This window comes from Dromiciops gliroides, chromosome 4, assembly GCF_019393635.1.
Source record: "Dromiciops gliroides isolate mDroGli1 chromosome 4, mDroGli1.pri, whole genome shotgun sequence".
Lineage (NCBI taxonomy): Eukaryota > Metazoa > Chordata > Mammalia > Microbiotheria > Microbiotheriidae > Dromiciops > Dromiciops gliroides.
The window spans coordinates 417427354-417453384 of NC_057864.1; the positions used below are offsets into that span (position 1 = coordinate 417427354).

General features: G+C 41.8%; 1 protein-coding gene across 6 annotated transcripts in view; it reads left to right on the forward strand.

The window, feature by feature from the left end:
• Positions 1 to 12609: 12609 nt before the first annotated feature.
• Positions 12610 to 26031, forward strand: part of LOC122725507 (very-long-chain enoyl-CoA reductase-like) — an 81577-nt gene continuing 68155 nt past the window's right edge. Inside the window, exon 1 of one of the 6 annotated variants that reach the window (XR_006352740.1) lies at positions 12610 to 13460. Coding sequence is in view for 4 of the 6 variants with exons in the window: in XM_043962645.1 (XP_043818580.1) it covers positions 13182 to 13460 (279 nt within the window). In the remaining 2 variants the exon portion in view is untranslated. Of the gene's footprint in view, positions 13461 to 13891; positions 14020 to 26031 lie in introns of those variants that run through there. The other 5 variants (XM_043962645.1, XM_043962644.1, XM_043962643.1 and 2 more) reach the window with 5 other exon arrangements.

Here is a 26031-nt window from a genome sequence, read left to right on the forward strand (position 1 = left end):
GGGGTGAGGGCCTGTAGTCTTAGAAATGGAGGAAGGAGCCCAGGAGCCAGATTCCTTAAGCAGCTGCACCTGGTCTCGTTATACCTTTGGACAAGAGCACCATAGGTATTTGCACAGCTCTATCTAGAATTACTAGTATGCTCATCTATATAGGGAAAAGGTGCTCTTGACCTTGTCTACCCAATACCAGTGCATCTAATGATTTTTACTTTGCCGTGGAGTATATAAATAAGTAAAAAAAAAACCCAACTCATAAAAAAGTAGCAGTTGCATCGTGGAATATTTAGGATGCCCAGAAGACAATGAAAATGCTTATCTCTGGGAGAGAAGATGCAGTAGTTGTTCAGAACCTGTGCAGATGCAAAATCAGCAGTGCTTCAGTGGGAGAATCCAAGTCTCCTGATAAAGAATAATCAATAGCAACAAAGACAGGTTCTGTTCTACGGAGGTCTTCTTTCTTCAGAGCAATAACCAAGGTGGTTTTTGGTTTACAATGTATGATGACTAGTTTCCAAAAAAGAATTGGAGGTGGCTTTGCAATCAAACTTTAAGTTCTAATTGGACACCTTCTATGGACTCTTATTACTGTGAGGGATACTCAGGGCTCAGATACTCACAGGGATCTATGATCTCATTAACTGGGAGATTCTCTCCATCAATGCAGCTGGCAAATCCCACCCCACCCCCAGCTTCCTTTCCTGCCTAACTCTGTCCATGCTCTTCCATTAAGTCAAACTGGGATGAGGGACACAAAATAAGAATAATTCAATTCAATTAATAAACATTTCTTAAATGCCTTCCATCTACTTTGTATCTATCTTGTATTTGTGTGTACGTGTTTTCTTCCCATTAGAATGGAACTTCCTTGAGAGCAGGGACTGTTTTGTATCCTCAACACTTAGCATAGTGCCTGATACATAGTAAGTGCTATGTTTGTTGATGGATAGTCTATTATATGTCAGGCATTGTGCTAGATACTAGAGATTTTTTTAAAAAACCCACAATTATACCATTTATAGATCTAGACAAAACCGTAGAGGCCATCTAGCTTAACCCATCCTTTTACAGATAAGGAAACTGAGGCCCACATAGGTTAAGTGATTTGCCTAACGACACACAGGTAGCAAGCATCAGAAGAAAGAGTTGAACCTAGGACCTCTGACTCTAGAGCAAGTGTTCTTTCCATCAGACTACTCTTGCTACGTGGGAGAATCAGTCACCTATGTAGGTAATGCTTTAAGGCAGGGTGTGATGGGGCAAAGGAGAGATTCAAACAAGGCAATATAGATAGGAGAGAACCACTGATGTAACTCTTGGAGCCAGCTTGAACTGGATTGGGAAAACCAATTGTTAAATTTTCAGTGTGAGCATTTCTGGCTGCCCAAATGCTACAAATCAGGGGTCGATTTATTGTTTTGTTAATTATCTAATTTAAGAAAGTTATGGGGGAAATGTTAATGATGATTAAACTGGAAAATGTGTCAAGCCATTTGTTAAAAATGTACTTGCACATCCCTAAAAAACTCATCTGGGGAGATCAGGGAAGACTATATGGAGGAGATAGTACCTAATTTGACTCTTGAAAAAAGAGAAGGATTATGAAATGTAGAAATGCAGAGGAAGTACATTAAATATCTATATATAAGTATATATGCATATGTGTATATATAGACATGCATATATGTTCATCTCTATATAACTATACATGTGCATATTTATATTACTACATCTATATGATGCATACAAAAATACATATGAGTATTGTATATCTTATGTGTATATCTTAAGTATATAACACATGCTTTATAAACAGATAAATATATATGTACTCATATACTATATAAACTTATGTAGAAAAAAGTCTAAGTATCTATCTAGATCTAGCTCTATCATCTATCTATCTATCCATCTATCTATCCATCTATCTATCTATCTATCTATCTATCTATCTATCTATCTATCTATCTATCTATCTATCTATCTATCTATCTATCATCTATCTATCCGTCCATCCATCCATCCATCCATCATCTATGTATCTATGTATCTATCTATCTAGGGTCTGTTCAGGAAACACTAGCCCCTCTGGTATGAGGGCTGCTTTCCACTTTTGGTGTCCACCTAATTCACCCAACTTTCACCTGTGAAGAAGCTATAGCATGAGCACTACCATACCCTAGTAAACCATTTTTGGCAAATGGGTTAATCTAGGCTGAGAGTAACCGAGGGGTTGCCAACCCTTTAGTGAGTTAGGGGATGTTTACTCTAAGCACATGAAGACTTACTCTGGGGGAAAGGGGGAATGAAAACAATTTGTTCCAATGGCTATGAAGGTGGCTAAAGTAAATTCTGTGAAGTGCCTAGAGCTTGGTTGGACATCAAAGATGCCAAGGTCATCTACTGAATCCTGAGTTATCACCAGTCTTCCTGACTTTGTCTTGCCACTGGACTCTGATTGCTCTGGAAGAGAGTGAGACCGAACAACTTTGTGCTAACTCTGCCTCCTTTAAATCCAATTTATGTGTGGATCGAAAGACATCACCCATACCACTTTACCATTTTTACCTTTGATTGTGTGACATGAGAGACATGGGTAAAGGACTTCCCAACATTGCATGACCACATCAAAGAAGGCGCTGTACTCTATGAGTGAAGCAGAATTGCAGTAGCCCAAACGAAGCATGAGATGCACAAATTTAGAGACATCTCCTCTCCCAATGTTCATCTGGACTATTTGTGCCCAAACTGTGGTAGAACTTTCCAAGCTCATGCTGGTCTGATCAGCCATTGTTGGACACTCCCAACTTTGACTTCAACATAGTGATGTTATTTTGGTCCTCTTTGAGAACAAAGGGCAACAACCATCTATCTATCTATCTATCTATCTATCTATCTATCTATCTATCTATCTATCTATCTATCTATCATCTATCTACTTATCTGTCATCTACCTATTCTTTATCTTTCTATCACCTTTCTTTTCTTTTTTCTTTCTTTCTTTCTTTTTTCTTTTTTTTTGGTGGGGCAATGAGGGTTAAGTGATTTGCCCAGGGTCATATAGCTAGTAAGTGTCAAGTATCTGAGGTCAGATTTGAACTCAGGTCCTCCTGAATCCAGGGCTGATGCTTTATCCAATGTGCCATCTAGCTGCCCCCTTTATCACCTTTCTATCATCTATCTACCTATCTATCTCTCTGATCCTGCCCTCAAAGAGCTTATAGCCTTATTGTAAGAGCCAAACCACAGGGTAGCATCTGAACTCAGAGTTCAAAGAAACTAAGCAGGGCTGGAAGGCTTCATTAAGGAGGTAGGACTTAAACTAGGCCTTGGAAAAGAAGTTGGATTTGAATAGTTGGAGGGGAACATGGAAGGCATTCCAGGCCGGGGTGGGGGGAGAAGTATGAGCAAAGATATGGAGGCAGGAAAGAACGTGGTGTGTCAGGGAAGAGATAGCTCACCTGTCCCCAATGGAGCCTGGATTTGGAAAGCAAGGGTGGAGTGGTTGGGTGGGACTCAGTCTTGACTAAAATAGAGTTTGGGGAAGATTAGCCAGGTTGTGGCGTATGTTCAGGCAGGATTGTAAAGAAAAGAACAACAGAGAGATTGAATAGCTATGACAGATCCCGATTCCAAAGGGTCCCCAATTTGTAACCATCATCTGCCTGAAATGTCCTGCCCAGTCTAAAAGCTGTGGGGACGATTTTATGCCTTTTTCAGCAGTGCCCCAATCATGATGAATAGTGTTATAAATCAATGATTATAGTTATCTGTGTCATGCCTGCTGCCAAACTGTCCATGTGGGCAGGGGCCATGTCTTATCTCAAATCCTGTACATCCCAGTGTCTAACACAGTGCTCTGGATGTGATAGGTCCTTAATAAATGCTTGTTCGGTACATGAATCACCTAAGGCTTGGCCAAGCTCCACTTTTTCAATTTTTCAGATAGGATTAAGAGCCACAAAAGACTATTTAATCCAATCCTAATTTTTCAGCTGAGTAAATTGAGTTTCAGAGAAATTTTAAAAATATAAATGTGTATCAACATCTTTTGTTTTTACATCAGATATATATTCCACTGTATACCTCCCCCCCATGTCTGACTCTTCATGATCCCATTTCAGGTTTTCTTGGCAAAGAAACTGGAGTGGTTCACCATTTCTTTCTCCAGCTCATTTTACAGATGATAAAACTGAGGCAAACAAGGTTAATGACTTGGCCAGAATCACATAACTAGTGTCTGAGGTCAGATTTGAACTTGGGTCTTCCTGACTCCAGGCCTAGCACTCTATCCACTGAGCCATCTAAACTTCCCCCAATACTTATACTAAAGAATTTTTAAAGTCTGATATTTTATGCAATGTTCCATACCCGTGGTCCCCTATCTCTGCAAAGAAAAAGAGGGAAATGTGTTCTCATATCTTCTTTGGCGCCAAGCTTGCTATAATTTTGGTTGCTATAATTTTGTAGCCTTCAGTTGTGATTTGTTGTTATTGTTGTTTCTGTTCATTTTACATTGTATAGTCATGGTGTATATTATATTCTTGGTTTTGCTTACTCCACTTTTTATTAATCCAATATAAGTCTTCCAATGCTTTTTGTGTTTATTATATTTATGGCTTCTCACAGAGTGCTATTCCATTACGTTCATATACCACAATTTATTTAGCCAGTCCCTAATTGAGGGATGTCTACTTTGCTTCCACAAAAAGTTTATGTGTATACACACACATACATATACACACATGTATACATATATATGTATATGTATGTGTCCCTTTTTTGGTCATTGACCTCATTTGGGTTTATATCTAAGAGTAAAATCTCTGGGTCAAAGGGCACAGACATTTTAGTGGCATTTTAGTCACTTTGTTTATAGAATCTCAATTTGTTTTCCAGAATGGTTGGACCAGTTCATGGCTCCACCAGTAATCCATGGCTCCTCCCACTTGACTATGGCCATTTTATGTCCTCTGTTAATTTGCTAGGTATGAGTGAAACCTCAGGATTATCTTGATTTGCATTTCCCTCATGATTGATTCAGGACATTCTTTAGATGGTTGCTAATGGTTTGCCATTCTTTTCAGAACTAATTGTTCATATGCTTTGACCATTTATCTTTTGGAGAAGCGCTTTTGGTCATAAATTTCTGTTAGTTATCTATGTAGTTGGGTCCTAGAGAAATTAAGCAAGCTGAGTAAGGTCTGATATTAGTAGTACCAGAATGCATCTGTCGTGATCCTCATGAGAGCATAACATCTTAACTAATATCAGACAAGTGTAGTGTAGTGGGAAAAGAACTTGCTTGATGATTAGAGAACTTGAATTTGAATTTAAAAATGAATCTGTAAAAACACCTCTCTATCTCTCCAGAAGTTGGATCAGATGACCTCTGGAGTCTCTTCCATCTCTAAATCTCTGATCCCATGATTTCATGATCCTACCAGATTCTCCCTTGATGACATTAGGTAAGTCTATATTTTCAACACTTTTATTTCTCCATATTCTGAGCTGCTAATTTGTTTCACGGCTTTTCCACCCCCATCATGCCACCACTGGTCCATGCAAATCATCCCTCCACCCATCTCCCACCCCTACCCCTTCCTCCAGCCATACCAAAATGGAGAATAGAACTGGCCATCTTTGTTTCATTTCCCTGCTAGTTATAAAGTCTCTGCCCTGCTAACATATATGTAAGAAAAGTTACTCTAGAAGTAGTATGTGACATGTGGATTGGAAAGAATGGAGGCAGGAAGACTTGCTAAGTAGGTATCATACTAGGGATTTGTTGGGGGATCATTTAATCACAGGGTTGAAAGGGACCACAAAGGTCAATAGTCCCTTTAATGAACAGGGATTCACTCTCCCAAGTATGTTTTCATGTAATCCTCTCATTATTAAGGGAAAACTGCAACCTAACATGACTCCTAGATAAGTTGGGGCTCTCTACTGAACAGTGAGACAGATGTCTCTCTATGAGCAAGGGGAAAAGTGGTTGTGACATGACAATTGGTCACCCAATCCCTGCTTGAATAATTCTTTCTATTATTGGGGAGCCTATTAACAGTAAGAACTAACATATATATATATATATATATATATATATATATATATATATATATATATATGCTTTACAAAGATCATTTTATTTGATTCTCACAATAACCCTATCAGGTAGCTGTTATTATTATCCAAATTTTACAGATGAGACAACCAAGGCATGTAGAGTTTAAGTGACTTGCCCAAGGTCACACACAGTTAGTGTCTGGGGCAGGATTCAAAGTCAGGTTTTCCTAAGAATATGTCTAGTATTTGATCTACCACACAACCTAACTGAAGCAGTACATCTCACTTAAAGGCAGCTCTCATTGTTGTTGTTGTTTGTCCTTCATTCTCAAAGAAGACCATAACATTGGGGAGATGGCATGACTTGCACTGACTTGGATTTAAGTGAGGGAGGGCTGTGCAAGGTCACCAACCTCATTCTCTTCTCTGGAGCCATCTGGGTCTAGTGGCAAGATATACATCAGGACAACTGAAGATGGCCCCAGATGCTTAAGGCAATTGGGGTTAAGTGACTTGCCCAGGGTCACAAAGCTAGTAAATGTCTAAGGTGAGATTTGAACTCTGGTCCTTCCAGCTTCAGGGCTAGTGCTCTAACAACTGAGCCACCTAGCTCTAATTATTAGAGCATTTATTAAATTCCTACTATGTGCCAGGTACTGGGCTAAGTACTTTATGGATATTATCTCACTTGATCCTTACAACAACTTTGGGATCTATGTGCTAATGTTATTCCCATTTTACCATTGAGGCAACTGAAACAAATAGAGGTTAAGTGACTTGCCTAGAGTCATACAGCTAGGAACATGTAAGGTCAAATTTGAACTGATGTCTTCTTGACACCAGGCCTAGCACGTTAGCTACTGCACCAATATCTACCTCTCTGCTACTTCCACCCATTGCCCTTCACTCTGGGGCCAGGTAAAACAAGGTTAATCCCATGACAGCCCTTCAATAAAGCAGCTCCCCCAATTTTGTGTTATCCAAAAGTCCGAGAGTAGCACAGTCTATGTCTTCATTTACATCAGATGTTGAACAGCAGAAGGGCAAGGACTCACCTTTGCATCCTTACAGTAGGAGCCTCCCTCTTGACTGACATTGATTCTTTAATGACTGAGTCCTCTTTGGATCCAGTCATTCAACCAGACCTCCACCTGCCTAAATGTATTATTGTTTAATCCCTGTCTGACCATTTTGTTCACAAAGATAGATTGAGAGACTTTGTCAAATGCTTTGTTAAAATATGGATTAGCTCTATCTACAGTGATGTTGTCAGGTTCAAGTAGAAAGGAAGAAGGATTCATCCATATGTAAAGATCCCTCTGGATCGCATACTGATTTAGTTTTAAAATGTGATTTTATCTATGTTTTATTACATTTTTATTTAATTTGGTAAATATTTCCTAGTTACATTTTAATCTAGTTCAGGCCTCACTCAGGAGAGAGCTGGGTGGGCTCTACCTGTGGTGGACTCCCCCTCTTGTTCACTAAGATAACTTCAGAAACTTTGTCAAATGTTTCGTTAAAATATGGATAAGTGGGCAGCTAGGTGGCACAGTGGATAGAGCACCAGCCCTGGAGTCAGGAGGACCTGAGTTCAAATCTGGCCTCAGACACTTAACACTTACTAGCTGTGTGACCTTGGGCAAGTCACTTAACCCCAATTGCCTCACTAAAAAAAAATGGATAAGCTATATCAGTAGACTATTTCTGATTTCATAACTTGTTTTGGTTTTTTTGGTAAGGCAATTGGGGTTAAGTGACTTGCCCAGGGTCACACAGCTAGTAAGTGCATTTGAACTCAGGTCCTCCTGAATCCAGGGCCGGTGCTCTATCCACTGTGCCACCTAGCTGCCCCTCATAACTTGTTTAAAAAAGAGAGAGTTAAGGCTAGTTTGGCTTGACTAAGCCATGCTAACCCTTAGTGATTACTACTGAATTTTATAGATAGTTACCAACTATTCCTTTAATAAAAGGGAAGAGAGAAAGGATTTGTGATTTTGTTGATTTAGGGAATTCCTTGGATGAGGAAATTCCCTCAACCAGTGCAGGTCAGCACCTTCTCTGCGATTTATAGGTTTAGAGAATTGTTTCAAGCATTAAGAGGTTAAGTGACTTGTACAGGGTCAGATAGCCAGTCTATAGCAGAAGAGGGAGTTTAGTCCAGGATTTCCTTGCTCCAGAGCCAGCTCTCTATCCACAATACTATCCTATCTCTAGCCCTAGACCTAGGACTGGAAGGGACCTTGGAAGTTATGCAATCCAACCCCTTCACTTTACAGAATTGGGAATTTAAAGAAAGGTGACATAAATGACTGTCCAAATTCAAACAAGAAGTAAATGGCAAACCTGGAATCTGAACTCTAAACCGAACCTTCTTCGAATTACACCCCAGGGGATACATTCTAGAAGTTTGCAAGGAATTTCATTCAAAGTTGCCAGTGTACAGACAGTCAGCTATGTCCAATTTCCATTGTTTGTCAATCTCCAGTCCTGTGCCCTTTCCTATTTTCTCCAATTTTTCTTTCTTTTTTCTTTTTTTTTTATTCTCCAATTTTTCAAAGATAGCTTTCAACAACTTTGAAAGACTTTAGAACTCTGATCACCACAATAATAAGCCACAAATAAAAAAGAACAAAGATGAAACATGCCACTCACTTCCTGACAGAGCAGCAATGAACTTAAAATGCAGAAAGAGACATATACCTTTGAACATGGCTAATGTGGGGATTTGTTTTGGAGCATTATAGATATGTATTGAGAGATTTGCCTTTGGGGCTTGCTTTTTAGTTTGTTTTCTCTTGCCCAGTAGGGTGGGGCAGGAAATAGATCAATTAAAAATACTTTTAAAAGTCCAAAGATCACCTTCAGCCAATGAACAATCACACCTGCCAGGTTTTGTTTTGCTTTGTTTTTTTTTCAACAAGCTGATGTGATTGAGGGGTTGATTTGAACTCAAGAAATGCAGCTAGGTGCACTCCTCCCATATTCTCACTCATCTTCAGCCTCTTGGTAACCATTAAAAAAAAGTCTATCCTGCCTAGCCTGAAGATCATTCTTTACAAAGAAAACAAAAGCACAAGAATTGAGCATTTTTGCCTGCCTTTTGCTGTCTGTCATCTCATGCCATTCTCTCTCAGTACTGCTTCTATCCTTTCTATAATCATTGTCTTCCCTCCCAAAGCAAGAGTTCTTTACCTATGGTCCACAGATGCCTGATGGGTCCCTGGATAGATTTCAGAACTGTTTACTTGGATAGGAAAAAAATTACATTTTTATTTTCCCTAACCTCTAAGTGAAATTCAGCATTTTCCTTCAATTAGGAATTTCTAAAAATATTTCAGAGTCCACAGGCTTCACCAGATTACCAAAGGGGTCCACAAAAAGGTTATGAATCCGTGGATTAAAAGGGTCCTTTTATTGTACTTAGCCTACAGCTTCAGGCTCAGCTCATTCTGACCTTCAGTGTATCTGATTCTGTTCTTATGAGAACCATGCCACTCTTTGATGTTCATCCTCTGTTATTAGACCTTGCTTCTATTTTTTTTCTAGAAGTTTGAATTGGTCATTGAGTTCTCCATTCAGCTCCATCTGCTTTTTAGATAGCCTCCATATTCCTTTCTCAGATAAATTATTTATGTTTGTGTCATCACAATTCCATTCCCATCCTTCTTGGGCCAACTTCCCTTGTAGAATTCTAGACCATGGAAGGAAAGAAGGAAGGAAGGAAAGAAAGAGGGGAGAAAGGAAAGAAAGAAGGGAGTAAGGAAGGTAGGTGTTGTTATTTTCCAGTTTAGGAAACTGAGGCAGACAGAAGTTTTCATCGAGTATGTATCTAAGACCAAGTTTGAACTGAGATCTTGACTCCAACCCTAGCACACTATCCATGATACACACTCCAATCATAGTGCTAGATTCTTGCTTAGTGAGTGTGCCAAGAACCAACTCACAATTACCTACAGCTTTTACCTAGTCAACAAAATAAAGAGATCGTAGGTATACTCAAGACCTAAGCCTGAAGCTTATTTTGATTCTACCACTAGTTAAGGTTGGATCTAAAGCATAACTTTATACATGTGACCCTGAGGATAGAATATACCAACCTCTTCCTTGCCATATAACCAGTGCTTCACAAAGTGATCTTCACACAACCTCAATAGCTCAATATTAAGCTTCTAGAGTAGGACACATTCTGCAGAGTCATGGTGAAATCCAAGTTAAAGACTGGCATAACTGTGCACACCTAAATGAACAATGATCACCACTAAGCCAGCCTGGAATGTAGCCAACTTCAATGAGGAGGACTTTAAACAAAGATAATCTGCAATCCCAGGAGGCAAACAGGTAGAACCAGCTTCCTTTATACACCACTCCCTTCCCTAATCAAGGTTCTGAGAGATGGAAAATAACTCAGATGATTCAAAAATGATGTTGGTGTAAATAGAACGAACAATAAGATGAAATAGAATTTTGTGTAATTATACTGACCAAAGTTGTCCCCAGAGAAAAGATAAAATGTACCTCCTTTCTTTCATTGGAGAAGTAGGGACATATGGGTATAGAATGTTGACTATGGGGCACAATTGTCCAGCTGAACTGCTTTCAAAAAAAATCCTCAAAACTTAAAAAAAAAAAATGGGGGGGGGGCAGCTAGGTGGCGCAGTGGATAGAGCACCAGCCCTGGATTCAGAAGGACCTGAGTTCAAATCTGGCCTCAGACACTTGATACTTACTAGCTGTGTGACCCTGGGCAAGTCGCTTAACCCCAATTGCCCTACAAAAAAACAAAAAGAAAGAAAGAAAAAAAAATGGGGGATTCAATGGATAGGCAAGGGGGAGGGGCAGCTAGGTGGCACAGTGGATAGAGCACTGGCCCTGGAGTCAGGAGGATGTCAGTTCAAATTCAGACTCGGACACTTGACACTTACTAGCTGTATGACCGTGGGCAAGTCACTTAACCCTGATTGTCTCAAACATCTGAGGCCACCTCCAGTTGTCCTGATGTATATCTTGCCACTGAACCCAGATGGCTATGGAAGAGAGAGTGAAGCTGGTGACTTTGCATAGCCCTCCCTCCTTAAAAAAATCCAATTCACTGCAAGTCACAAAGAGTCAGACATGACTGGAAATGACTGAACAACAACAAAAATAAAACATTCTTTTTCTGCCTGTGTAAGAGAGGAGGGAAACTGTTCTGGTCAATCTGAGAACTAGCAGAGTCTCATTTTAGGGAGTGATCCTTGTCATTATAGTCCTTTCTACTCTTTCCCTCACCATCACCTTTATTTTCAGATGTCCCAAAGTGTTCTAAAATGCTCCTTTTGTGGCCAACTGCTGTTGCTGTTGCAGGGCATAATCTGACATCACACTACAGCATCACATGCAATCAATCAACAAGCATTTATTAAATAACCACTGTGTACCAGGTACTGTACTCCGCTCTGGATATACAAAGACAAAAATGAAATAATTGCTGGCTTCAAGGAGTTTATATTGTGTTAAGATAATGGATTTAGCAGATAAAGAGCAAGAAATCTGTTTTCAATCTTTCTCTTTCTTTTACCATCTTTCAATAAACCCTTAAAAAACCTAAACTCGTTTATCAGTGATTTTAGTCAGTTTCCCCCCAAAACTGGGGGGACAGATTGGAACCCACATTTAGGAATTTAAATTACACAATATTCAATAGGGGGAGATAACATACTCAAATAAGTACACAACCTAATACATTCTCCAGAGATTTGAACCTTATTCTAATGATCCCTTTTATCTAAATGATAGACAGATAACAATGATAATGACAGTAATAATTATAACATAATTCCCTCTTTGTAATACACTATATCTACCTACCATCCATCCATCCATCCACCCATCCATCCATCCATCCATCCATCCATCCATCCATCCATCCATCCATCCATCCATCCATCCACCCACCCATCCATCCATCTATTTGTTTTCTCCTTTGTCTCAGCATTTATCTATGCTTCTATACCTTCTGCATCTCATCAAGCTCTACTTTTTTTCCTCCTGTCAGGGACATCTTGAACTTCCAGGTGACCAAAATCCTATAGCCACTGGCTCAGTAAACAATGGAAGTAAACCAAAGGAAGTTTTTCATAGGTGTGAAATGTGGAGGAACTTGCTGACCTCATCTATACTTCTAAATTACAGGTGTCCATGTGACCAGCATCAGCAGTAACAGCAGCCAACAACATAAATATTGTCCTTCACTAGGAGTTCTTACCATAGAGGTCTTCAGATTTCAGAGGGTATGGGGAAAAATACATCTTCCTCCCACCCCACTCACCTCTAAATTGAAATTTAGCATTTCATTCCATTATGGTCTCTTTAAAAAAAACCACACATTATTATGAAACATTTGTAGGCTTCACCAGACTGCCAATGGGGTTGGTGACAAACGCTTAAGAACCTCAGCCTCATACAGAAAGCTCCCAGGAAGCCCACCCCCCTCATTTTGCAGTAGTTTGTTTTAAAGCAGTAAGCCATACACCCAAGAAATACCTGCAGATTGTGAAAGCTGTTTTCTTGTTCCTTTATTCACATTTGGAAGACGAAGTCATTTGATCCTCACCCTATCATCAAGCAATAATGAGCCGGGTTGTGGGTGGTCCCCTTCCATGGGGTTATACAAAGTTCAAATCAACTTACTTGCTCTACTACAGGGACCTTTAGGGGCAGTAAACAGAACCACACGATAACTATGGGTCTTGGCGATGGAGGCATTTTAACTTTTCTCACTTTCCCCCTTAGCTTTAGGCTTCTTGCTATATCTATTTGGCTGAAGTCGCTCTGGTCCAGGGGGAGGAGGGCATAGTGAGGCCCAGGCACAATCGTGCCTGCCCTTGGGAGAAGTCACAGGGTTTGTATTCTAGCTTCTTCACCTTCAGGATTTCCAAGTTGGGAAGAAGAAATCAAGCTCCCTCTCTTCCCCCTTAGCCTTCCTTCATCACTCTATCCCTTAAGTGGGAGACAGCCTTCTGGCTGGCACATGCTTCTACCCAAGAGCAATGAGCTATGTCCTAATCGGGCAGAAAAAAGGAGCCGGTATTTCCACCACGGGGCAATAAGAGCAATCCGGGGAACGCTTTGAAGAGATGCGAGAAGCATCCGAGGACAGGGCCCTGGTTGCCACTGATAGACATCTATGTCGTCAGCAGCCAGCTGGAGCAGGAGCGCAGTCAGCTCTTGGCTCCTCACTGACGTTACTAAGGTTTGCCTGGGAGAAGGAGGGAGGGAGGAAAGGAGAAAGGGGGGGGGGGCTGCTCCGTGACTCTCCTTTCCCATCGCTTCACCGCTGTACCAAAGTCTCACCAACTGCTTTCCAGGACTGCGCTGGTCAGCCGAGGAGGGAGCAGCAACCCCTAGATGCAAACGTAAGGGGACGCACCACCCCTCCCCCCCAGCTCTTTGATAGCCCGGGGCTGGATCCCCACTCCCCCGCCTCCCTGCCTCCCTCCCCCAGCGCACCCTGATCCAGCCTGGAGCTGCAGCCCCGGAGGGCGTGCTGGTGATGGACAGGGGCTGGGCAGTTCTCCCCGCCTGCTGGCCGGGACTGGGAGCAGAGATGCAGGCGCCGCTATCCACCCCCGGCTTAGCTTTGCTGTTGGGGATGGAGGAGGTGGGGGGGGGGGGAAGGGAAGGAGGAGGGAGGGAGAAAGGGGAAGGGGTTTGTCTCCTGATTGGTTGCAGAGCTCCCCAGAGCACAGGCTGGAGAGGTGACAAGAGGGAGGGGGGAGATAAGGGGCTCCAAACTAAGTGCGGCGCCTCTCTGCTGGGGGAGGGGGCGGACGAGGGGGAGGGAGGAGGGAGGGAAAGGAAGCCTTGGCGTCTAGGCTCCTGCCTGGGTAGCCGGAGCCGGGCACAGCCCCAGCTAGTGAGCGGAGCGGCCGCAGGCACCCAAGATGAGCAGCCGAGTGACTTTCTTCGAGGTGGGTGCGTGCATGATACTTCTCCTTTTCAAGTTTCGAGCAGGGCATCGGGGGTTCTGACGGTGCTCGAGTCTGGGCTCTCGGGCGGGCAGCGTAGCCCCATCCCGCCCACCCCGGGACGTTCACTAGCAGAGGCGTCAGAGCCCGAGGGGAGCACCGGGAGAACCTCCCGGGGGGACAGGGGAGCAAAGTTGAGAACTCTGCGGGGAGGGCCGGTGTGTGGGGATGTCTTCGAGGTGGGGGATTCGGCTGGAGCCCAGCCGGAGACGAAGCCTCTGCCACCCGGGGGTTTACGCCAAGCTGTCGCTCGCTGTCCTAGGGTCTCAGATGCCCTCTCCACCCCGAGGTGGAGCATCAGCGGAGGTGACGGCAGCCCTCCTCAGCTCCTCTGCATTGGAGCCGGGGCCAGGGAGAGACTGGCGACTTCTCAACTTCACTCCCATTTCTCCCAAGAAACAGTAACGATAACTTGCAGTTATTCTCCTGGTCCCATATGGGAAAAATCCCCAAAGAGGATGGCGGGGGTGTAGGGAAACCCGACAGCAGCAAACGCCCTCTCCTTGAGGGGCACTCGTAGCGGCCCAGAAAGGGAAGGGTGAAGTTGAGCACAGAGGTGTTGCCCACCGCTACCCCCGGGCCAGGCTGACTGCTCCCTAATGGGACCCTTCGAAGTGTCTGAAGTGTGTCTGCGTCCTGGTGCGGGGGGTTTCACCTGGGGACGAGTCTGGGGGAGCCAGATACCACTGAGAGCAGAACGATGCCCATCTCTCCCAGCACCCCAAACGCACAGCTGGCATTCGTGTTATTCTGAGTTCTTAACTCCCTTCTTGCCCTTTACCTGACTGGCAGAGATCAGACAAAGGGAAAGAAGGGGAGACGGGGACGTCATCAGCAATAGAGTGTGTCACCAAAACAACTCCGAATTCTCGAAAGAGGGCACGGAATAAGGCTCACGCTAAATGTAGCACGCCTTGCCTTAGATGTCATCGCCAGGCACCCACTGCACCCCTAAAAGGGTTGTAAACTCCAAAGCTTAGGTAGTGTTCAACTCCAGAGCTATTTCTTCACGGTGATGACATCTCCCCTGCTCACTTTCCCAGCTGCCAAAGATTTCTTTCATCTAGCGACAGAATTGTTTATATATAAATTGTCATGCATCATCTATCCCGAAAAACACAGTTCTTTACAAACACCAGAGACTGAGAACCATTCCAAATTATGGGGAGGTGCGGAGGGGAGAGTTACATAGGAGGGAGTATCCAAACATTTTGGAATGGAAGCCACCTGGAGTTTTTAACAGGGGTACACTTCTGGAGGAACCGAGAAGAAAACTGGGAACTAGTTTTTCTGATATAATCTAGCTTTTCAAACTCATGAGATCCTACGAAGAATTTGGAATGATACCAGTTTTATGTTACCAAAGGAAAACTCTCTCTTTGTACATAAAATCATGCGAATCTCTGTGAGTTTTTACTAAGTATGTTATATACTGTATATATATATAAAATGTGTATAACATATACAGTAAGTGTAAAAGGGTTTAAATAAGTGTATGCTGAGTGTCTGACAGACAGTTTAGGCTCCTGGTTAGAAGACAGGGCTTGAATTAAGGAACATCTGGGTTCAAGTGTTTCTTCTGACTTATATTAGCCATATGACCAGGACTGAGTCATTAAGGCTCTCTGTGCCCTCAGGTAACTCTTTAAGACTATACAATACCGGGGCAGCTAGGTGGCACAGTGGATAGAGCACCGGCCCTGGAGTCAGGAGTACCTGAGTTCAAATCCGGCCTCAGACACTTAACACTTACTAGCTGTGTGACCCTGGGCAAGTCACTTAACCCCAATTGCCTCACTTAAAAAAAAAAAAGACTATACAATACAGAGAAGTCAATCTATACCAGTGAAGAGACTTTCCATAATGGGAGTTCCCTACACTGATGAAATCATAGGTTAGTTCCCATTCTCTATCCTAAATACTCTGGGTCTAGCATTGTGCTGAGTGCTACATGATAAAAGAGAAAGATAAGAGGTGATCCTTGCCCACAAATTTTATTATGATTTTCTTATGATGAAATAGGTCTTTGTGTTAATATTGGCCAGTTAGAGGAAGCAAGAGCAGTTCACTCCCTCTAGGAAGGCAGGCTAGTACAGTGGGTTTAAAGACTTCAGTTGTAGTCTTGACTCTGTAATTTGCATTCCGATGAAAAGTATGCAATTCACTTAATCTCTCTGAGACTCAGTTCCCCCATTTGTAAAAGGGGTGGTGATAATACCTCAAAGTTGTTATTATGAGGTCCAAATGAGATAATGGACATGGGTAAACTCTACTTTGCAAGTGTCAGCTGACTTTATTACAGTAAGGTTACTTAATTTTTATTTCATTCATTTCTCTTAAGGTTTGATTTAGCTGTGATTTCATTTGGTGGGCTCATGGAGAAAAGTGGTGATGGGGGGAGGGGAGAGTGTCTCTGAATAACTGGAGAACAGGGTCAGGTTCCTTTTTATCTCCCTTAGAATAATTTTAATTTCAGGCATCACCACATTTTCTCACATGTGACCAAGAGAGAATGATGATGGAAAGAAGGAAGAACCTGCATAATAGCTGAAATAATAAAAGAGGGGAGATCAAATGGGGGTGGGAAGTCATTTAAGAAAGTAACCCCTTTATGTACATGCCAAGACCTTTAGTTACCTCTCTATATCTCTATAGACTCCAGGGATAGGGTAGGAAGGACAACATGGTGAGTAATGGCATCCCTCTGCTAATTGGAACTCTCTCTCTCCACAGCCCAAATGAACATTCCACCCCAAAGCCAAAGAATTGGGTACTCAGCACTTTATTTTAGAGGACAATAATCTCAGACTGCTACATTTTGTGGACAATTCACAATGTGTTAGTCTTGGCAAATGTACTAATTACCCAAGACAGTGTGTTTCTTATGGGTTCTATTGTACTTGAATTGTACATGTGCTTATTCTGGGGGCTGAACTGCAATTTTATGTCATTAAAAGCATATTTTAAGTCAATAATTCAGGAGACAAAAGCAACCATTCACTCCCTAGTCATCACAACTAGTCCAGTGGATGTGATGTTAGAGCAGCTGCTATTGCTAAAACTAGCAATCACTAGTGGGCAGATCCAGCAGTCTAAATAGTGGTTAGGTTTGTTGGCCTCTAATAATATCCAGTTACTTTTTAAAATCAGCTTAGGTTGCTTTGGATTTGGGAGCAAAAAGGAGATATAAGAAGGAAGAACCATATTTTAAACTTTGGGACATACATTCTGAGGAGCTTTACTTGTTACACAGAAATCAATATGAGTTAACAGAAACCATAGAAGAGACCTTAGGGGGTCATCTGGTTCAACCCATACTCCTCAAGTGAGAATCCTCAGTACAACAGACCTGACAAGTCATCACCTAGCCTGTGCTGGAAGATCTCTAGTGCAGGGCAACCTATTATCTCCAGAGGAAGCCCATTTTTACTTTCCCACAGCATTAATGGCTAATTCCCGACATCAAACTTCAGTTTGCTTCTTTGTGGTTTCTACTCCTTGCCCCTGCAATTGCCCTATAGGGCTGAACACTTAAAGGTTAATCCCATTTTCACTTGGTAGCCCTTCAAATATTTAAACACTGTTGCCATATCCTCTGAGTTTTCTCCAGGCTAAACATCCCCACTTCCTTCATGTAGTCTTCCTTCATTTAGTCACATGACTGGGTCCTTCACCCTGTCCTGCTCTCAATTTCATTTCTACATTGTTGTATCCAGGATTAACACAATACTCCCAGGCTTTCTCTACAATGTCCCAGAAAACCTTCATCTCTTTACCCAAAACCTTTTCAGTTTCCTTTTATGGGCTGTCTTTCCCAATTGGGATGTAAGCTTCTTAAGTTCAGGGATTATCTTTCTTCAAGTATTTGTATTCCCAGCATATAGGAAGGGCTTAACAAATGCTTGTTGAGGTGACTCCACCTGTGGTTTTACCAGGGCAGAGTACACAGGGGCTATGATTTTCTTATTCCTAGAAGCCCTCCCTCTATTCATGAAGCCTAAGATGAGCTTTTTGACTGCCATGTCATAATGCTGACTCATATTGAGTTTGCAGTCCATTAAAACATCCAGCTCTTTTTCAGACAAACTAGTCAAACCATCTTGTACTTGTGAAATTGACCTTTTGAACCTGTGCAAGACTTTACATTTATCTCCAATGATTTTTAACTTATTAGATTCAGCTCAGTGTAACGGCCTGTCAAAATCCTTTTAGATCTTGATTCTGTCATCCAGTGCATTAGCCATCCTTCCTAATATTGCGTCATCTGCCAATTTGATGAACATAACATCCATCCAAGTCATTGATAAAATTATTAAGTAGCACAGGGCCAAGCACAGATCCTTGGGACATTCTACTGGAGATATCCTGCCAAATAGACACTGAACCATTAATGACAACTCTTTGAGCTTGGCCATTCAACCATTCCTGGATCCATCTAATTGTATTATCATTGAGTTTATATCTGTCCATATTTTCCACAGAATAATATGAGATACTTTATTAAATGCTTTGTTAAAATCTAAGTCAGTTATCATGACCCACAACACTCCTGAGCACAGCCCAACCTAGATTAAAATGTAATTGGTGGCACAGTGGATAGAGCACCGGCCCTGGAGTCAGGAGGACCTGAGTTCAAGTCTGGCCTCAGACACTTAACACTTACTAGCTGTGTGACCCTGGGCAAGTCACTTAACCCCAATTGCCTTGCAAAACAAACAAACAAAAATGGAATTGGGAAATATTTAACAAAATAAATAAAAATAAAATAAAATGTAGATAATGTTAATATATGGTTTTCTAAGTCAATATGTACCCACAGAGTTCCTTACTTATGTTTTAGTGGTCCCCATTTCTATTTGAGTTTGATATCACTGATCTGTACTGTTCCTTGAACAGTAACATTGTCAATAAAGAAATTAGGGAGTAGCTAGGTGATGAAGTGGAAAAGGCACTGGCCCTGGATTCAGGAAGACCTGAGTTCAAATCTGGTCTCAGACACTTGACACTTACTAGCTGTGTGACCCTGGGCAAAGCACTTAACCCTCATTGCCCCACCAAAAAAAAAAAAAAAAGGAAATTAAATTTAGTTTGGTGTGATTGGCTCTATGGGATCCCTACTTTTTTTCTCAAAATATTCACTATGAATTTTTAAAAATTATATGCTGTAACATTTTTCCTAGCATTTGAAGTCAAGCTTACTGACCTAGAATTTTCAGTGACTTCTATTCTATCCTATTTGATTCTATTCTATCATATTCTTCAAAAGTTTTCTTTTCTGGTCTTTGAATACTTTTCCCATTCTCCATAGTCTTTCAAATATTACTGACCAAGGCTCAGCAATCACATTTTCTACTTCTTTCAATACCCAAGGAGATGGGTGACCTAGACCAGATGATTTTAATCCATCAAGGGCAGCTAAAGGTAATTACTACTAGAATCTCTTTACTTCTCTTGGACCTCGACTTCCTGTGAGTATTTTTTTTATTCTGTCATATGTCTCTATTCAATCCATCAGCAAGCATTTATTAATCAACGACTATGTGCCAAGCATTATAGTAAATTTGAAGCAGACAAAACAAAACCCAAAATGATCTTTACTCTCAGGGAGTTGACGTAATATAAAGGGAAAGAGCATGTATACATATAAGTATATACCAAGTAAATACATGCCAGGTTATTTTTTGGTGGAAGGAAGCGCTAGCAACTAGGGTACATCAGGAAAAGTCTCATGTAGAAAGTGGCACCCAGATGAAGTTCTAAGGGAGTTAGGTGATTGGGAGCCAAAGCCTTAAAAAGTTTTCCTTCAAGCCAACTCAGCACATATTTGTTAAGCATCTACTATGTGCAAACAGTGGATGCTTAGCACTTAGTAGGTATTTAATAAATGTTTATTGACTGACCCCTATCCAGTAAAAGCTGAGCACTAGGCACTGGAGACACACACACACACACTTCCTTGCCTCTCAGAAGCTTATATCTTCTTGGAAACATGATGACAGGGATGCAATTAAATAAACATAAGCTAATTTGAGGAGGGGGCAACTGGGATAGGACAGAAGAGACTGCAAATTCTAGGTCAGTGAGCTTGACTTCAAATGCTAGGAAAACTCTATAGCAGATGGTTAAAAAGATGCATAGTCAGTATTTAGAAAAGGAAGTGGTGATCCCAAAAGAACCAGTTGTGACTAAACATGATTCCCAGTGACCAGGAGGAAGTATATGCTAGGCCTGTGTAAAGTAAGGGGTGGGGTAGGTTATGGCATGCTAGGTTTGAGGCACAGCTAACTGGTAGACCAGTTTGCCAGGAATAGAGTTTGGGTAGTCACAAAATGAGATTGGTATTCTCTTTTACCAACTTGCTATTAAGTGTTTAGAGTACTGGCCACAGGGGTATTGTCATCTGAAAGCTCCTCTCATCTTTCCCCTTGGAAGTGCTGTTAAAGAGAATTTCTTTATATTATAAACATCACTGATCTCGTGGAAGTGTCTGTCGGGATACCAATGGCATAGATGACGCTGTCCTAGGTATCCCAAAGTCCTTTTCCTTGAGGAATAGATGGAAGCTAAAATGGGTTGTTAGAATAGGGCAACACTGTAGAGGCTGGAGATAGTTATGAATCATTCATCATTTACTCCTAATTGCAGTGTATCTCAAATGGGGTGAGATGGGAAGTGCTACAGATAATTCAAACTGACTAGAAGTGTCTGTTCTAGACATAGGAATAAGCTCTCAGCATTTGCAACACACATTTATTTTAATCATTGTAGCGATGTGGTTCACATAGTGTTCCTGCTTGCCGTGGATATTCATCTCAGAGTGAAGGAGGAACACCTGTACTTTAAGAATGTACACACTCGGGGCAGCTAGATGGCGCAGTGGATAAAGCACTGGCCCTGGATTCAGGAGTACCTGAGTTCAGGTCCGGCCTCAGACACTTAACACTTACTAGCTGTGTGACCCTGGGCAAGTCGCTTAACCCCAATTGCCTCACAAAAAAAAAAAAAAAAAGAATGTGCACATGTACACCTTTGCCAATATATGTCATTAATAGGTTCTGTGAAAACAGTATTTTAGACAGAACCAGAGCCCTATCAGAAGAAAGCAGAGCTCTAGCCTACAGACCTTAGAGATCAGCTTGTCTGACTTCTTTATTTTACAGATGGTTAAACAGAGGCTCAGAGAGAGGTCCTAATTAATCATTGTATTGATTTTTGGCATTTTCCAGGGACCAGTTTTTTTTTTTATGAGTTAAAGTACTAGTCTTATCAATTGACCTTTATATAACCCTCTAAGGTTCATAAATGACTTTCCATAATTATCTGCCAGGTAGGTACTACAGGTGATCATAATTCACATTTTACAAATGAGGAAACTGAGATTTCAGGAAGGGACATGCCTAGCAGAACTATAAGTAGCTAAAATTGTTCCTAGGGTAAATTTCAGATGGTGTAGACCATGGCAGTTGAGGGCAGAGTCCTTTGAAGGGTAGAGCCACATGGGAAGGGGTGGCTTCTCCCTCAAAGAGCTTAGGGATTTGTTTCTGCAGTAGTCAGGGGAAAAACAGGTCTTGGTCAAGGGGTATTGAGACACCCTGAAAGTAAGGGCAGGGAACACATCTTTGGAAGATTCATCTCTGGAAAAGAGATGAAGGGAAAGCCATCCTTCCTCAACTCCTGCTATAACAGGGATGCTGGGTATGTAAAGGGTGACTAATTACTCCTCCCCTCTGGGTAACCCTGAGGAGTTTGGGGATCTATGCCACTCATTTAGAAGTTACCCAATGATTATCAATTAGCCTCCCAAAGTTAAGTTTTTTGTTTGTTTGTTTGTTTTTTGCGGGACAATGGGGGTTAAGTGACTTGCCCAGGGTTACACAGCTAGTAAGTGTCAAGTGTCTGAGGCCAGATTTGAACTCAGGTACTCCTGAATCCAGGGCCAGTGCTTTATCCACTGCGCCACCTAGACGCCCCCCAGAGTTAAGTTTTAAAAAGGGGTGTTGGGGGCTGATGATGAGTGAGATGAGCAGAACTAGAAGAACATTGTACACAGTAACTTCAACATTGAGTGTTGATCTACTGTGATGGACTATATTCTTCTCACCAATGCAATGGTACAGAAGAGTTCCAGGGAACTCATGATGGAAGAGGATCTCCAAATCCAAGAAAAAAAAAAAAAGAACTGCAGAGTATAGATGCTAAATGAACCATACTATTTCTTTTGTTTTTGATGCTGTTGTTTTTTTTTCTATTTTGAGGTTTTCCATCATTGCTCTGATTTTTTTCTCTTATAACATGACTAATGCAGAAATAGGATTAATGTTATTATGTGTGTGTGTATATATATATATATATATATATATATATATATATATATATATATATATATATATATATAAATAAAACCTATATCAGATTACCTGCTGTCTAGGGGAGGAGGGAGGGAGGGAGGGGAGGGAGGGAGAAAAATCTGAAATTGTAAAGCTTGTATAAACAAAGGTTGAGAACTATCTTTACATGTAATGGAAAAAAATAAAATACTTTATTAATTTTTTAAAAAATGAAAAAAAAAGGGGTGTTGGGGCAGCTAGATGGCGCAGTGGTTAAAGCACCGGCCCTGGATTCAGGAGTACCTGAGTTCAAATCCAGCCTCAGACACTTGACACTTACTAGCTGTGTGACCCTGGGCAAGTCACTTAACCCCCATTGCCTAAAAAATAAAAAATAAATAAAAAATAAAAAGGGGTGTTTACTAAGCAGCTGTAGGCAAGAATATTTACTACAGAAACAATTCCCCCAGAAAATCTGGGACAAGTCCCCCCTTTGTACATGCAAGGTTCTTGGGGAGAGTGGGCTCAATCTTAGCCTAATGTGATAAAGGAGAGGTAGTCATAGCTCTTGGGGTCTGGAAGTCTTCTCCCTTTGGGGAATCCTTGTAAAATTCTTCTTTGGTATAGGTTCCCTGCTGGGCTCCAGGGATCCGTGCTCTTGTAGAATCCTTACACTGCTTTTTCTCAGTGGGTTCTTGTTTGTCCTTGGCCTCTGCTAAGGATGCTGCTGCCATCAACCACTACTTCCCTGGGGACAAGGCACTGAAGTCAGTGAGAAATTAAAGTCTTCTGACATTTTGAAGTTCCTTAAATCTTTGTCTGGTCAAGGGGGTCAGGGAGCAGACCTCCTCCCCCTAAGTAGTTCCCTCTCAGGGCCTTGACTGGATCTGCTCTAACACTAGACTGGCCTGTTATTGGAATGCTAGATTCAGAACCGGCTTACTGATTTATCCAAGCTCCGCAAGGTGTGACTTCTCTTCCTTCAACCAACCACAAGGCATTTCCTATGTGACCATTTGGTTTCGCTTTTTAGTCATTTTCAGTCATGTCTGACTCTCCGTGACCCCATTTGGGGTTTTCTTGCAGAGACACAGGAGTGGTTTGCCATTTCCTTCTCCAGTTTATCTTACAGATGAGGAAACTGAGACAAACAGGGTTAAGTGACTTGCCCAGGGTCACACAGTTAGTAAATGTCTGAGTCCAGCTTTGAACTCAGGAAGATGAGTCTTCCTATTCTAGGCCTGGCATTCTATCAACTGCCATATGACTCCTGACTTTCATCCGATATAGTTCACATCTTTGCTTGACTGATTTGTTCAATAGATGTAGCTAGGAAATGTTCACCCTTAGTTTATATCTTTGATTAATTTTATAACTCAAAGTAGCTTTCTCACTTGATAACAGCAATAGGCCATAGAGCATCTTGTTAATTGCATTAATTAGCATTGAGGAATGTGGAATACCTCTTATATTATTATAACTTTTTGTCTTTATTTTTTTGTTTTTTTGTTTTGTTTTTTTTTGCGGGGCAATGGGGATTAAGTGACTTGCCCAAGGTCACACAGCTAGTAAGTGTCAAGTGTCTGAGGCTGGATTTGAACTTAGGAACTTCTGAATCCAGGGCCGGTGCTTTATCCACTGCACCACCTAGCCACCCCCCATTTTTTGTCTTTATTATTTTAGAAATGAAGTAGGATTATCAAATATTGGTTGATGATCCCAACACCACAATTTTCTATAGGAATGTGTGGCCCTCATTGATCAGAGTCTGTTTATAATTACTCTGTGACAGATTTCCTAGTGATTTCCCTCCAGTAGAAGCCTTTGTGGAAAGGGGAGAAAGAAGAGGGGGAAGTCACTGTGAATCTTGATTTCTTCAGAGGGAACCCCTTTGACACTGAGTTAGAAGTTACTTTGGGGGCAGCTAGGTGGTGCAGTGGATAGAGCACCGGCCCTGGAGTCAGGAGGACCTGAGTTCAAATCCGGCCTCAGACACTTAACACTTACTAGCTGTGTGACCCTGGGCAAGTCACTTAACCCCAATTGCCTCACAAAAAAAAAAAAAAGAAGTTACTTTGAAAATGCCATCAGCGTAGTGGATAAAGCACCAGCCCTGGATTCAGGAGGACCTGAGTTCAAATCTGGAATGAGACACTTGACATTTACTAGCTGTGTGACCTTGGGCAAGTCACTTAACCCTCATTGCCCTGCAAAAATAAATAAATAAATAAATAAAATGCCACCAGCATAAGTGAGGGCCCAAACTGGTGCAGATGGATTAGAGGAGACACAATTTAATTTTTGAAGTAGTAAACCTTGGAATACTGTAGTGATATAGGTTTTCTTCTTGGTGGAAATATAACTGGGCATGTGTTCCTGCCTGAGAGGGAAGTGTACTGACCCTGTGCTAATTTGCTTTTGAAGTGGACCTCTCCTGATGGGTAGTATTTGGTAGTTCTTGAGTTGGAAGGGACCTCAGAGGCCATCTATTCCAACTCATTTACAGAGGGCAGCTAGGTGCACAGTGAATAGAGTGCTGGGCCTGGAGTCAAGAAGATGAGTTCAAATCTGGCTTCAGACACTTACTAGCTGTGTGATGCTGGGCAAGTCACTTAACCCTGTCTGTCTCAGTTTCCTCATCTATAAAATGAGCTGGAGATGGAAAGGGCAAACCACTCCAGCATCTCTTCCAAGAAAACCCTAAATTGAGGCCCAAGAGAAGGGAAATGACTTCTCTCCATGTGACTTTTTCTGCTACACTCTCATCCATCTGCTACTTGAGTTCAGACATTTGATCAATAAACATTTATTAAGCACCTACTATGTGCCAGGCATTAGCCTAAGTGCTGGTGATATAAAGACACAAAATGACAGTCTTGTCTTCAAGGAGTTTACTATCTGCTGGAGGGTGGGAGCGGGGAGGATGTGACATCTACACAAATAAATAGGGGCAGCTAGGTGGTGCAGTGGATAAAGCACCAGCCTTGGGGAGGACCAGAGTTCAAATCCAGCCTCAGACACTTGACACTTACTAGTTGTGTGACCCTGGGCAAGTCACTTAACACCAACTGCCTCACCCTCCCCCCAATAAATAAATGAATAAATAAACAAATAAATATAATACAAGGCAGGGTATGATATGTGCAAAGAAGAGATGTAGAAATCTGAGTGAGGAGTGAGCACTTCAAACCAGGTGGAATCAAGGAAGGTTTCAAGGAAGTAGTAGAACATGAACCAAGCTGAGGAAGATACAGATTCTGAAAGACAGTGATGAAGACAGTGTTTCCCAGACCTAGGGGTGGGAGTAGAAAGTAGAGCATGCAGAAGCACAAGGTGAGCCCATTGTACTTTTGGGGTTCAGAGAAGAACTAAGTATCCATTTTGGTTGGAGTTTTTCGTCCTTCATTCTCAAAGAGGACCAATGACATCATGAGGATGATGTCTTGCCTTGCTCATGAATTGGATTTAAGTGAGGCAGATCTACACAAAGTCATCAATCTTGCTCCCTCCTCCAGAGTTCTCAGAGTCAAGTGGCAAAACAAAAGTCAGGATGACTGTTGATGATCCAGCAGCTGGAATGAAGCGCATGTCAAAAGAAATAATGTAGGGGGCAGCTAGGTGGCGCAGTGGAT